Source organism: Hyperolius riggenbachi, chromosome 2, assembly GCF_040937935.1.
Source record: "Hyperolius riggenbachi isolate aHypRig1 chromosome 2, aHypRig1.pri, whole genome shotgun sequence".
NCBI classification, from domain to species: Eukaryota; Metazoa; Chordata; class Amphibia; order Anura; family Hyperoliidae; genus Hyperolius; species Hyperolius riggenbachi.
In genome coordinates, this window is record NC_090647.1 from 453686801 (window position 1) to 453701747 (window position 14947).

Genomic DNA, 14947 nt, shown 5'->3' on the forward strand with positions numbered 1-14947 from the left:
TAGCTAGCTAAGTGCTAGCTAACAAATATAAAACACATTTTGCTACAAAAAATCCTCCCGGCGGACGCAGCCTCTGAAACTGCGTACCGCCAGGGAGGTCAAGAAGGCAACTCACACCAACCTTTAAATGTGAGAATTTTTTCTTTTTTAATACCTATGATGTTATGCTTATAATTTGAGCTTGTTCAATGTGGTACATGTATCTGGCTGTATCCTGTTTGAAAAAAGTTCATAGTCTGCCATCTAGTGGACAGTTTATAGTATGGCCTCTTATGGGATAACAAATGATATAAAATGGATGAGTAGAATCCCAACTGAAGCTCAGTGGGATTACCAAGGCGAAGAAGTGAATGTAGATCATTGTATACATGTTCCTTTCACTTCAGATTTCCTCTAAAGTTTCTAGAAACATTTACACTCGGCAATCTCTCCAAGCATTATCTTCCATTGAGCTGTAATTTGCTCTGATTTAGGCCGTATTACACAGAACAGGTCGAACAAAGAGAGTTTGGTAAGTTTTTTCACTTGCCAGTATGATAAAGCGAACGTTACATTTTGTATATATCGAATGTTCTACATTATTATTTGAAAGGTTGCAACCTTTTATACATTTGTTTCTCTTTCTGTAGGCAAGACTGTTCGTACTTATGAGGCTGGAGATACAAAGGTGCCTATAACAGCAGTAGCAACAATGCCCCCTCCGTACAGCAGTGTGACATTTGGAAGCTCGGACTCTGTGCTCCGTTTTATTGATCCCAGGAAACCAGGGCTGCAGGTACTTCATCTAGATCTGTGCTTCTCAAACTTGTCCTCAAGTCCCACCAACATTACCTAGCACATGCAGTGGGGGAGTCAGAAGAGTACCTGGAGTGGTAAAGTGCCACCATTGTGCAGCCAAAGAGCTCTAAGTGCTCCAAGCTCTTTGACTGCATGACGATGGCACTTAACTTAGCCCGAGGAAGAGGGCTTGTACCCACAAAATGCATTGCCTGTGCTAATAAAAGCATCTTTACCTTATTTCATTCGTATCATTTGAGAGGTACGCCACCTCTAGTATTCTTCTATTTTTCTTTGTTTTTAACACAATTTTATCTCATTCTGGGTGCCTTTTTTTTACAGTTGTAGCTTCTGAACTGATCGCTTATGATAGAATAATGCAGCTGACCCAGTGGTATTCTATTAGCCACTGGCTTATTGTATTCACCTGCATCTACAGTTGTGTTCAAAATTATTCAACCCCTATTGCTGTAAAGGGTTTTAGGGAATTTAGTGTACATTTGTAATTGTGTTCAGAATGAAATCTTACAAGGACTTTTTAAAGAACCAAATCCAACTAAAATGACCAATTGTTTTTGTAATACAGTATTGTATATATTTTTGGGGGATTTCTTCATTGACACCATTATTCAACCCCTTAAAGACTACCACTCTTAAGAACAGAGGTTCATTCAAGTGTTTTCGATCAGGTATTGAAAACACCTGTGGATGTTAAGGAGCAGCAATCAAGCATAATAAGCACCAATTAGGCAGATTTAAATGACTATGATACTCAGCTCCTTCTAGACATTTACTGGTGTGTTTACAAACATAGTGAAGTCAAGAGAATTGTCCAGGAAGACAGGAGAAGAGGTGATTTCTCTTCACAGGAAGGGCAATGGCTATAAGAAGATGGCAAAGAGACACATAGCATAGGAAAGCATAATTTGCAAATTCAAGGCAATGGGCACTGTTGAAACGCTACCTGGTCATGGCAGAAAGAAACTGGAGAAAAGTCCACGTGTGACTGCTGAGGAACTGAAAAAAGATTTGTCAGATGCAGGTACTGAAGTTTCAGCTCAACCAATAAGGCGCACACTGCGTAATGAAGGCCTCCATGCCAGAACTCCCAGGCGCACTCCCTTGCTGTCTCCAAAGAATAAGAAGAGTTGACTGCAGTATGCCAAAAGTCATGCGGACAAACCACAAAAGTTTTGGGATAGTGTTCTGTGGACTGCTGAAACAAAATTAGAACTGTTTGGGCCCATGGATCAACGCTATGTTTGGAGGAGGAAGAACAAGGCCTATGAAGAAAAGAACACCTTGCCTGCTGTGAAGCATGGTGGGGGGTCAATCATGCTTTGGGGCTGTTTTGCTTCTGCAGGTAGAGGGAAGCTTCAGCTTGTGCAAGGTACCATGAATTCTCTTCAGTACCAGGAGACATTAGATGAAAATGTGATGCAGTCCGTCACAAACCTGAGGCTTGGGAGACGTTGGATTGGATCTTTCAACAGGACAATGATCCCAAGCATACCTCCAAGTCCAGTAGAGCATGGTTGCAGATTAAATGCTGGAACATTTTGGAGTGGCCATCGCAGTCACCAGACTTAAAGGAACACTATCGATCTACATGTTTTTCTTTCAATTGTGATAAGAATTTTTTGGGAAGTGCTGCTAAGTACTGGTGTATACATTTCACACGCAACCTCTTTGCTTACTGTTATCAAAATACTTTCAAACTTTACTGACGCCAAAACTGATGGCAGAATGAGCCATGAGGAGAGGGGAAATTCCCCTCACACTTGATCAGTTAACCCTGTGTGTAACTCTGTGTGTGTGAGAGAGAGAAAGCTTACAGCTTTTGTCACAGCTTTTCATACTGTTTTTGCTTTCTGAGAAAAATACTCTGCAGTCTGATATGCAACACTGGCTGTGCATTGAAGCAGACACCCCTTCTGCAATTGATTTGTCCCAATATAGCTAAATCCTACTATCAATAAATTAAAGCTTTTGCCTCTGATATTTAACATGAAAAGTAGGAAAATGTTTACACAGCTACTTAGACATTATTTGTACTGTAATTTTAGAACACTTGGGCATTGATAGTATTCCTTTGAATCCGATTGAGAACCTCTGGCAAAAAAAAAAAAAAAAAAAGCAGTTGCAGCGAGCGAGCCTAAGAATGTGACTGAACTGGAGGCTTTTGCCCATGATAATAGGCTAAGATACCCGTAGATCGCTGCAAGACACTTGTGTCAAGCTATGCTTCACGTTTAAAAGTGGTTATAACTGGAAAAGGATGGTGTACTAAGTACTAAGAATGAATGTCACTTGGGGGATGAATAAAACTGATAATGATGGGAGCACAGAAAAGACATTAGTGGTTATTTCATTATAAATGTAACGTTATATTTGTCTGACTTACAAGTGCCTCTTTGATTTAATTGTAAACAAGATGACTGAAATGATTAAAATCAATGTCAAACTGGCTAAAACACTCAATTTCCGTGGGGGTTGAATAATTTTGAACACAACTGTACAGACATCCTTATCCTCCCCTTTCCATTAAGATGGCACGGTGCATACAGCTTGGCTGAGAGTTCATGTCTGTACAAGTATCATTGGACAGACTAAAGATGATTGCCCTATTCTGCTTTACTTTAAAATAGACACAGCAAAGACTTCAATTAAAAAATCATTATTACATGCGGTAATGCAGAAAACGGCTTATTTTACTGAACATTTAGTAAAAGGCTGTTACTGCATGGCAAGCTGAAATTACCGACCAGTGGCATAAATTACTGATTTGTTTGGAAAATATCTCAATAAATGTCAAACATCATGTCATTAAAGGGGAACTTCAGCCTAAACAAACATACTGTTATTAAGTTACATTAGTTATGTTAATTAGAATAGATAGGTAATATAATCTTTTACCCACCCTGTTTTTAAAAGAACAGGCAAATGTTTGTGATTTATGAGGGCTGCCATCTTTGTCATGGGGGCAGCTATCTTTCTGGTTGAAAGGAGGTGACAAGGAGCATGAGACACAGTTTCAACTGTCCTGTGTCCTGATAACCCCTCCCAGCTGCACACAATAGGCTTCAAATGTCAAATTCAAAATGTAAAAAAAAAAAATAATTGCACCAAGACAGCAGAACGAGACCAACAACATCAGAAATCCCATCATGCTTTGCACAGCATAAGGGGAAAACTGCCCGGGCAGTTTTCTTCTGTGCAGCTAAAAATGAGGCTTGTATAAGAGAAACAAAGTTCTGATGCTGTGAAACTGCTACAGAAACACCAGGCCTTTTCAGTGCTGCTGAGTCGATTTTTAGTCTGGAGGTTCACTTTAAGATCAGAACATGTGGTAAAGCTAAGCAAGATGTTTAAGACCAGTTCTGATCTGTAGGAAACTTGCTATCAGCATGCAATAGCTCAAGTAGTAGACAAAGAGGGAACGCACATCTAGCTTAAAAGCACTCTTTGTTCCAAGCTTCTTAAAAGTTACAGGTTACAGTACCACTGAACATTGAGGAGAGAGGTACAAGCAGTGGGGGTCAACAGCCGTTTCGTCAAGGATTGTGAATCCCTCACCTTCATTATTATGGTACATCTATGGTACATCTTATTGCCTCTGACACACAAGTCTGCATTGTCACTGATTATAACTGTAAGATGCTCTTGCCTCTGCTCTTCTTCTACAGCATGAATTCAAACTGGCTAGCAATATGAATGCAGGCCTCATTCGCTACCTGGCCGTCAGCTCAAATGGACGCAGTGTTATCGCAGGTTATTCATCTGGCTTCATTATACTGCTTGACACCAGGACAGGCTTGGTTCTACGTGGATGGCCAGCACATGAGGGTGACATCCTACAAATGAAGGTAACTTGACAGATATACTCATAGGAATCAGCATATAACTGTGTATATAAGGGACTAATGCAAAATACATGGATACATGGCCATTTCCCCCAAACCTTAAGCGAACCCGAGGCGGGGTTCTCACAACGAAATCCCCATACAGAGGCTGGGTCTGCCTATAGAGCCCCGCCTCTGTTGCTATTTAGATCACTCTCCCCGCCTCCTGCAGAGCTCAGGTCCCCGCCCATGTCCCTTCCCTCCAATCAGCGGGGAGGGACGGGACGTGGGCGGGGACAGGAGCGATGCAGGCGGCGGGGGAGAGCGGAGACTGACGTTACAAAGGAAAACACAGCCCGCTCTGACAAGCTGCGTGTCGGCAGCGCGGCTGTTATTTATGGGGGGATTGCAGAGAGCAGGGGGGGCTTAGGGGCGATCTAAATAGCAACAGAGGCTGGGCTCTATAGACAGACCCAGCCTCTGTATGGGGATTTTATTCTCAGAACCCTGCCTCGGGTTCTCTTTAACCAAGAACATAAAAATTGGTGGGTTTTTTTTGTTTGTTTGTTTGTTTGTTTTGGGGGGGGGAGCGAATCGTTAAAGAAAATGGCAAGGTGGCTGTGGTTGGCATTCTCACCTTTCAATTTGTATACTGTATCTTTAGCGACTTTTTACATATATAATGTATCCTCCAGAGCACAGAATAACAAAGATACTATTCTTATAAATATAAAGGAAGGGAGGTCAACCATTCGTTTGAACTGTTCCACTTATTGCTTGAGTTCCTAATAAGGGCATTGTCACAATTGCTTAGGGAATGACATGATCCAGGAACAGGATTAGGGCTCATAGATGCCTTCAACCTGGGTCACCCCTGAAGCAATCACTCCTGATAGTTTTGTGTTTATTTTCAAAGAGAGTGCAATCCTTCCCAAGTATTCACCAGCTGATCATTAGCAACTGGGTAATTGCTATTTCTTGTTCTTTACTACCGCTTGTTCCCCTACTTTACATCTCTGTATGACAGACGTTACTGCTACGCAGATAGTCAAGCAGCATATCTATACATGGAAAGGCACCCAACAATAAAGAAATGGGTGTGTAGTCTTGGGTCATTTTGGGTGCCTAGTCTTAAAGGTCCATGCTGTTTAAGTTATCACAAGCTCAGGTGTCTATTTTGCATTCTTACCTTAGTGGTGCTCAGATTTTTTATTTCTCCACAACCTGAAAACCTGATGGTAAGTCAGGTGGACAGAAGAAGGTCATGTGCAGATCTGAGATTGCAGTTGGAGTGGTATCTGGAAACTAGTGAGGAGATCTACAAAGGAGGGAGATTGTGGAGAGCTTTGTAGGTTAGGGTTTAGAGTTTGCAATGGATCGTCAGGTTAGTTTCAGCCAGTGAAGAGTATGACAGAGAGAAGTAGCAGGGGAAGAGCAAGAAGAAAGATGAAGAGCAGTCAAGCTCCGTACAGATTGGAGGGGTGCCAGTCTGTTAGCTGTCCGAATGAGATATTCTAAAAGCATGTACTAATATTGACACTTTGTGTGATTGCTACGCAGCAGAAAATACCACATGCAACATGCAAATACCACATACCACATGAAACATCACAACAGCTGCCACCTACTAGGGAGTACATGCTGAGGACGAGCAATGGGTGTGGTTGGGCACATCTTGCCCCATATAGAACATTATGCGGTGTTTGAATGATGAATATCAAACAACCATCCATATTTATTGTAACATGAACTGAGTTTGCAGTCCCATAGTTGTGAGATGGGGGCAGCCTTTGACCCTTCAGCTCAGCAATAACACTTGTGGATAGACACCACTTAGAATAGTCTACTAAGCCTCAACATGTGACCGCTATTCTAGAAGTACAATAGGGCTAGACAGGAAAGTAAAACTGCTTGCATTTCTATGACCAGCAGCTTCAGTTTCTACACATGCCTTTCTTTTGTATAGCTTCAACAAGCAAAAGCATCCAATCAACTTGTCAGAACAACCCCCCCCCCCCCCCCCCCCCGCGTTATATTGATTGTGTACTTGTCCCATAACTGTTAAACTGGATTATTCTAACTATTGAGGCACAATTTGAATCCCTACCCATGAGGAAATGTACAGTTTATCTTAACAGCTGTGAAGTGAGCAACACCATTAGAAAATGCCAGGCAGTGCAGCACTTTATAAAAGTCTGCATAAATGTTTCACCCCTTGATCTTGTAGAGCAGTGCATTAAAACAGATGGTATTTACGCATCTCCCTACCAGCACAAATACAAAACCCCCGAGATGTGTTCCTCATTATGAATGGCAGCCAGAGCCATGCAAATAATTCTGTTAAGCCCCTGCGGCCAACTCTGTGTCCAAAACTACTGGTGTATAGCACAGGTACAAACCGAACCATAGGCATATGGCCATAGATTTCAGTTTGCATGCAGCTGTTTTGGGATAGTTGCCAATAATTGGTGCTTGTGAGAGTAATAAGGCGTAACAGGCAGCCAGGTGCTGATGTGTTGTGAGCCTAACTATACCTAAAAAAAAGCCTTCACTGAAATATTGAGGAACAGAACATTTCCTTGGTAAAATAGAAAGTATTTATCTTCATTTTCAAAATCAGCTTTAACCTTTTTTGTTTAATAGTTTTTATTGGTACTGTATTTATAAATTACATGAGTAATGCAGATGTAACATTCATCCTCAATACATTACATTGAAGAATAGGAAACCGTGAACAAGGAGTAAAAACAAAGAACACAGTATAGTAAAATAACTTTTCAGTGTTGTAACCTGTTAGTCAAAACTGTAGTAAACACGAACAAGAGTTAAACTATAGGAATAGCCTAAACTATTGCTCCTCAAGGGTGGAGTCCAGTGCAGCATGACTTGTGTCTTGGTGGTGAGTACCCTTGTAAAAGAGGAACTGTCGCGAAAATCAAAATTTAAAACGCATACAAATAAGTACATTTCTTCCAGAGTAAAATGACCCATAAATTACTTCTCTCCTATGTTGCTGGCATTTACAGTAAGTAGTGGAAATCTGACATTACCGACAGGTTTTGTGTTAGTCCATCTCTTTATGGGGGATTCTGAGCATGGCATTTATTCTTTATAAAGGTACTCCCTGAAAAAGATTTATACAAAGATGCTGGCCAGCCTCCCTGCTCGCTGCACACTTTTTTTGCCAGTTGGACGGAGCAACTGCCTTTTACTAATTGCCTTTAAAAGTAAAGGAACCCTAAGAACACCCCATTAGAAGATGGGCTAGTCCAAAATCTGTCAGTAATGTCAGACTACTACTTACTGTGAGTGACCGCAACATAGGAGAAAAGTAATTTGGCTCATTTTACTCATTGTACTTCTTATTTGTATATGTTTACATGTATTTTACAGTTTAAGATTTCCTCGACAGAGGTTCTTTAAAGAGATGTGTTTGTAAAAGGTCCTGGTGGATAAAGGCAGGGAACCAGATCTCAAACTTGTCTATCTGTAAAGCAGATCTGTATTTGTCTAAATTAGATCTGCCTATCAGAGGAGGGGGGGGGGGGGGGGGGAGGGTAAGATGGTAAAAAGGTATAAGTTATTCTTTTGCTGTAAATTATTAAATATTTATTACTTATTCCTTCTATGTTTTTTAGAGAGTAAAAATTAGATTCGGTCTGTCAAAAGACAATTGGTCTTGCCATAAGTTTTGGTTATTCTGGGCCTTGGCCAGGTATTTCATTTTTAAGTTGTCTACCAGGTAAGTTACCTGGGTGATTAAAGGTGTTTGTGGAAGATTCCAGTATGTCAGGAGTAGATGCCTGGCTGCACATAACATATGGGTTATTCCTAATTTGAGTTGAGGGGGGAATTTGGGAATTTAGCCCGTTTCCACTAGTGCGGTGCGAATCGCTGGGATTCCACCGCTGACAAAATCGCATGCGGATGCGATTCCGCATGCGATTTTTGCCGCGATTTCGCATAGGCAGGCTATCAGCGATTTTAACCATGTCACTGCCTGGCTCAATGTACATTAGTTTTAGTGCGAATTCGCACGCGAAATCGCGGCAAAAAACGCATGTGCGATTTCCCCTATTAAATACATTGCCTGCGAATCGCCTGCATTCCACACGCAGGCGAATTCTGCAGGCCCTACCGTGCAGAAAAATCCTGCACAGAAAAACGCACCAAAAAACTGACAAGTGGAAACAGTCTCATCCACTTGTATTAGTTATGTGAATCCGCATGCAGACAACGCATGCGGATTCGCTCTAGTGGAAACGGGCCCTAAACCTATAAGGTACAATGTTAGCAGGGGTGAAGAAGGGACATCTTTACCTACTATTTTTTTTTTAGATGAGTTTGAATAATAGTTTCCAGTAGGGAACAATTTTGGGGCAGTCCTAGATCACATGTAGGAGTGTGCCAGTGAGAAGACATTCTCTCCAACAATCTGGAGGGTGTTGTCGGGACATCTTATTTATTATTCGGGGAGCGAGATACCATTTGGGTAGCTTCAATATATGTAGCGCATTTTGTAGCTACAGAATGACCCAGGGCTGTGCAGGGCCTCAACTTACTCTCCTCTCTCCAGTACAGGGCTCCTCTTCCAGAGCAGATGTGGTTCTGCTCACACTTGTTGAGGGAGTCATGATGGCTGCACTTGTTATAAAACTCCTTAAAGACTGGGTGTGGGGGAGACCCCATCCGTTTTGCCAGGTGCCCTCTTGATATGTAGCTTTGCCCCTTAAGCTTACCATGCTGATTTTGAGTACACATGTACTCTAGCTACGACAGTAAATTGTAGCAAAAAAAATTTTTGATAAGATTTTCTAAAACTGGGCTGTGGAATGTGGTAATAATTGCACCTGTGATGGTATTTTATGGACATTGTGTGTAGAAGACTCTCCTCCCAGGGGCTGTAACTATACGTTCTCACTATATTTTGATCTCATGTCTTCCTGGACATGACAGTTTGAAGAGCTCAATTGATTGCGCTTCGTTCACTTTTTACAGATGGTATTCAAAGAGATCTGTATACTGTATCTTCATAACACACCTAAAAATACAGATAGTTGATGACTGCATTTTTCTCACTGATGGATATGCATCCTCATATACAATTTCAATTGGCATTGACATTAGTCCAAGAAAGGTTAAGCTAGATCCAGACAGGAGTCGAGTCTATATATCCATTATTTGATGACTGCGTTTTACTCACTTATGGTCATTTATCCTCACATACAATTTAGATTGGCATCAATATTACTCCAAAAAGATAAGCCAAGTTTAGGTCAGAATTAAAGTACCAAGTCGATAAATCCAAGTCGCTTCAATTTTGTAAAGTTCATTTTCTATGTCTCCTCCCCTTCTAGAGGGTTTTTGCTTAATAATCCCTTTGAAGCGCAGTCCTTTTGGGGATCCTCCATGAAAATCTTTAAAGTGTGTGCCCAAAGGGCTGTCTTTTTTAGCCTCTTCAATATTTTGGATGTGCTCCCCTATACGTGAGCCCAACCTTCTCTTTGTCTTTCCAATAAAATAGAGTCCGCAAGGACATTCAATACAATAAATGACCCTCTCCGTTGCATGTTATTAAATCTCTGATGTCATACATTTTCTTGCGACTAGCATTACAAAATGTTTTATTGCGCTCTGCAAACTTGCAAACCCTGGAATTTCCGCAACTGAACATGCCCTTAGTCCTAGGGTAACTCTGTAGCCATGTCTCAGTTTTTTTGCTAGTGTATTCTGACCTTACCAACAAAGACTTTAAATTATTGGCTTTTCTGGCTGTCATATATGGTCTCTCCGCCACCATTTTTTTTATTTTCTCATCCAGCATCATTACAAGCCAGTGCCTCTGCAAGCGGTTCTGAAGATTATACCAGTGGGTTCCATAACTTGTAACAAACCTCAAGGGGTCTTATTTTTTTTATTCTGTTTTTTACTTTTTCCAATTGAAATTTGTCAACATCTGTCAACATCTGATCAACCTCAGTCTATCCCCACCAAATCAATAGGGTATCCTCTGGCTTCTAATCTCACTTTCAGGTCCTCTGCCTCTACCTCAAAGGCAGCATCGCACATGCAATTTCTGCGCAACCGATGGAATTGTCCCCTCTGAAGTGCAGTCACCGATAGACGTGTGGCCGCCCACTAAAATACTATACACAACATATATTTTATGGACATAACAATGGACTTTTGTAATTACACTTGGCTAAAAATGATTGGCTACAGATTTCATAGTTGTAGGACTGTTTTTCTCCCTGTGTTAATCTTTTGGTATGTAGTTGTAGTGCAGGTTGAAGGCCAGAATACGTGGGCAGTAAGATAAATATGTACATTAAGGTAGTAAAATATCTCCATGTACTGACACACTTTTCTTTACCAGATATGCTCTTAGTAAGGGTTTGTAGGCATTGCTTGACTTCAGCCCTTTTAATCATACAGATTAAATGCATACAACATATCTCATTATTCTGTTATCCACAAATTGTATAGTAACCATATCAGCAAAATAAAGTCATTCTGCTGAAGTTAGTCTAGTGCAACATTGTTTCTTTGGTTGAAGTGGGTTTCTTTCTTTTTGCACTTTCCTGAAGCACCTAGGGAATGCTTTTAAATGTAAAGCTGCTGCCTTATTATAAAGCAACCCAGCCTCAAACTAGACACAGAGCCTGTAAGATTAGCAACTGTATTCACATCCTCCGTTTGACCACGTGCCTATAAACCATCCTCTGCCCACTGGATACACTGGATAGCATATAGTTTGGTGGGAAAGCGGACAGCATGGCTGTGATCAGATATGTGGCAGTACATCTTGATACAAAAAGTGCACATTGTATTTGGGCCTACTAGCTTTCTGCACATTTTTTTTCCTCTGCAGAAAGGGTGCTAAGGCTGCAAAGAATGCTTCCCTTAGGCATTGTTCGCACCACAAAGGAAATATGCAAACCTATTTCCTCACAATGCACTTGCAAAGTAACCTTCAGCACCAAAAATGCAGCATGCAGTAGGTATGCGACTCTGCAAGAACCACAACCCACTAGAGGAAACAGCAACTTGGGCTTTCTATGAAAAAGCATCTCCTAGTGATTTCTGGATAGTTCATTATCCACACAAAGGGTTGATTGTATGCAAGATTGTAGACCAGCACAATGATGCCATGGGCTTGCTGAGAAGATAACTGTTAATGTAATAATTTGGAACTGGAAGAAATTTAAAACGATCATCAATTGCCTTTGGTCTGGAGCTCCATGCACATTCTTGCCTTGTGTTGAAGATGAACATGTAAAACATGAGTGATCAGCGTACAACTACACGGGACAAGCTGATTAATAATATGAAGGCAGTTGGTACAGGCCTGCAAAGTCCGCCTGCTCAAGAAGGCGTATGCCTAAGTTTGCCAGTGAACATCTAAATGATTCAGAGAAGGTTTAAAGTGTTGTGGTCAGATTAGACCAAAATTGAGCATTTTGGCAACAACTCAAACGGCTGTATTTGGAAAATGACCCAAAAAATACCATCCCCATAGTCCAGCAAGGAGGTGGAAACATGTTGCTTTGAGAGCAGTCTTTCTGCTTTGGGTACAGAACAATTCACTGCGTTGAGGAGTCTATGGATGGGACCACGTACCATGAAATCTTGAAAGAGCAACTCCTTCCCTCAGCCACATCCTTGATAGGTTTTCCAGCATAGCAATGACCCAAAACATACCACCAAGGCAACAAAGGAGTGGCTAAAGAAGCAGCACATTTAAGGTCATGGAGTGGCCTAGCTCTACACCTCAATCCTATAGAAAATCTGCATAAGGAGCTGAATTAATTACTGACTTTTTTGGGCTCTTGGACTTCACACGCTGGTTCTGAATTCAAGCATTTAACATCCATAACGCATGGCTGGACAGGTCTAGTGTTTAGAACTAGACAATAAAAAGTAGTCCGTTTGATGGTAGTCCTCCTCAGCTTATCAATGGGTTGCCTCAAAACTGGTAGACCTCTCCACATTGGCCTGCTGGTTTGTGTTTGCCATATTTTTTCTTGCTAGATTTATCCCCAGTTCTTTAACATGTGTGGTTTCAATTCTTGCTGCTTGCTTTGATTCATCTTCCTACCTTACAAAGCTTCTATTTGCACATGTACTCCTATTTATTTCCTTAGGCAAACTGTGTACGCAAGGGGAGGGGAAATGTGCAAAGTTTGACCTCTATGGGTTTTTGAAAACATCCTGTTTGGTTCTATTTAAAAGAACATGGACAGAGTCCAAATCGTTCTTCCAGTAGTACCATTTATTTACTTTCGCTGTTTTCATTCACTTTGATTCAAACCCGGGTAGCCTTGACCTTAAAGCTCTAGTTCAGGTTAGTGTTTTAATATTGTGTGCAATATATCATAATGTGTAGTCTCCAAAATGTTGTGCATTTTAAACTATTTTTAGGTGATTTTTTTTTTTTTATGATTTTCATGCTGGGTTTGCAAAACTGTCTTCCTGTGCCAGTGCAAGATACTGCTTGAGTATACATTAGATGCAATCATTGACCAGTCCAAACCATTCCTCCCCTAACTTATCACCCACATCAGGGAGGGGTGAAAAGGTGCACCAGCCAGTATTTCACCATGAACACAGAGCAGACAGTTTAAAGTGACACTGAAGCAAAAAAAAATTATGATATAATTAATTGTATGTGTAGTAAAAATAATTAATAGGACATTAGTAGCAAAGAAAATAGTCTCACATTTTTATTTTTTTCCCACAATCCTTCAGGGCAAGGTGAGACGTCGCTCCTCCCAGACGCAGGAACAGACAGCACTTCCCCTATAAAAAAGTCACATGGTCAGTACACCCACAGTGCTGTTTGTTCCTGCGTCCAGGCAGAAAATAGTCTCACATTTTTATTTTCAGTTATATCGTTTTTTATTACATTCTCTAATATTTTCAGTTTACACATTACACTCAGCATTCTAAATGATTTCAGAGAGCAAGCTAGTGAACTTTTGAACTTTACTCTGCAGAAAACACAAAATAAAGTGACAGACAGAGCTCTCTGCAACTTTGAAAGTTGTGGAGCTCAGATAAGCTCTTTTGCATAGATAACTGGGGTTTATTAACTCTTCCTGTACTGGAAACAATAATAGACCCATATCTCTGCTGCTAATGTTTTATTTCTTAGATGTACTACACATACAAATCATTATATCATAAGTTTATTGTCACTTCAGATTCCCTTTAAAGCTGTGTGACAAGCATTGCAGCTACATCTCTGCAGTAGTATTGTTAATTTGTGTCCATTTCTTTCCCCCAGATTTACCTAAAGCTCTCTATGAAAATGATGATCTGACCCTAATTTTGGGAGGAAACTCAGCTGTGCATTTGAAGTCAAACATTGCTAAATCCATCCCCTACACCCATACAGTGATGTGGCTCCTTGGCCACCTTCCCATACTGTCTCTGGAAAGGTGGGCAGATATCCATATCACAGTAGGAGTGGGAGGAGCATCGTCTGGCTTCCTGGAGGTAGCCAATCCTTGAAAGAACAAGAATGGAGTGGTGGTCATGAATGAGGCAATTTTGGAGTGCTTTTTGTAAGCTTTTCAAGGCATATTAAGTGTATTAATTTCAGTTTCACGATAGTTTTCCTTTATGCTGGTCGTTTTCTCGTCATAATAAGACCAAGTGTTCTAAGCAAGATTTTTAGCTACAAAGTCTGCATTTCATATGGGAAAGGCAACATAACTATCAAGTGTGTCTTTTTTTTTTTTTGTCTGTCTAGATGTGGTCTTAAATGACTGTGTAAGGTTATCCTATACTGATGATGTTCATATTCATGCTGTTGATGGCGAGCCATGCAGTTTCTGTTTTGTTGGTTGCAGTGGTTTAGTTTAAAGGGGATCCTCTTCATGAGTGTTTTATGCTGTTGAATTCAGCTTATATCCACTTATATGGGCTTCATTGAGCATCAAAAACACACACACACAAAATGAGTGTTGATATGTTTTCCACAAGCCATAGTAATGAGTAACTCTTCTTTATATTTACCTGCCCCATTGCACGCTGTGATAGTTTGTTTAACCTTTTCTGAGTCAAGGTGAAACAGTGTCTATCCCAAGCAGAACATTTGTATTATTGTGCTGAAATGGTCCCTTTATTTAAACCTACAAACTTGTGAAGCTCTCTCCATATCTGTAATGTTCCTGCAGCAATCATAGTGGGACTTGATCCAGGTGTGATGACAGTATGTGTATATATATATATATATATATATATATATATATATATATATATATATATATATATATATATATATATATATATATATATATATATATATATATATATATATATAT

The 14947-nt window shown here is 40.5% G+C and overlaps 1 protein-coding gene across 4 annotated transcripts in view; it reads left to right on the plus strand.

Annotated features, from left to right (window-relative positions):
• Positions 1–14947, plus strand: part of WDR81 (WD repeat domain 81) — an 86122-nt gene that overhangs the window by 66022 nt on the left and 5153 nt on the right. For all 4 annotated transcript variants that reach the window (XM_068270070.1, XM_068270071.1, XM_068270073.1 and 1 more), the window contains 2 exons: positions 630–775; positions 4464–4643. In XM_068270070.1, the coding sequence (XP_068126171.1) occupies positions 630–775; positions 4464–4643 (326 nt within the window). The remainder of the gene's footprint in view (positions 1–629; positions 776–4463; positions 4644–14947) is intronic.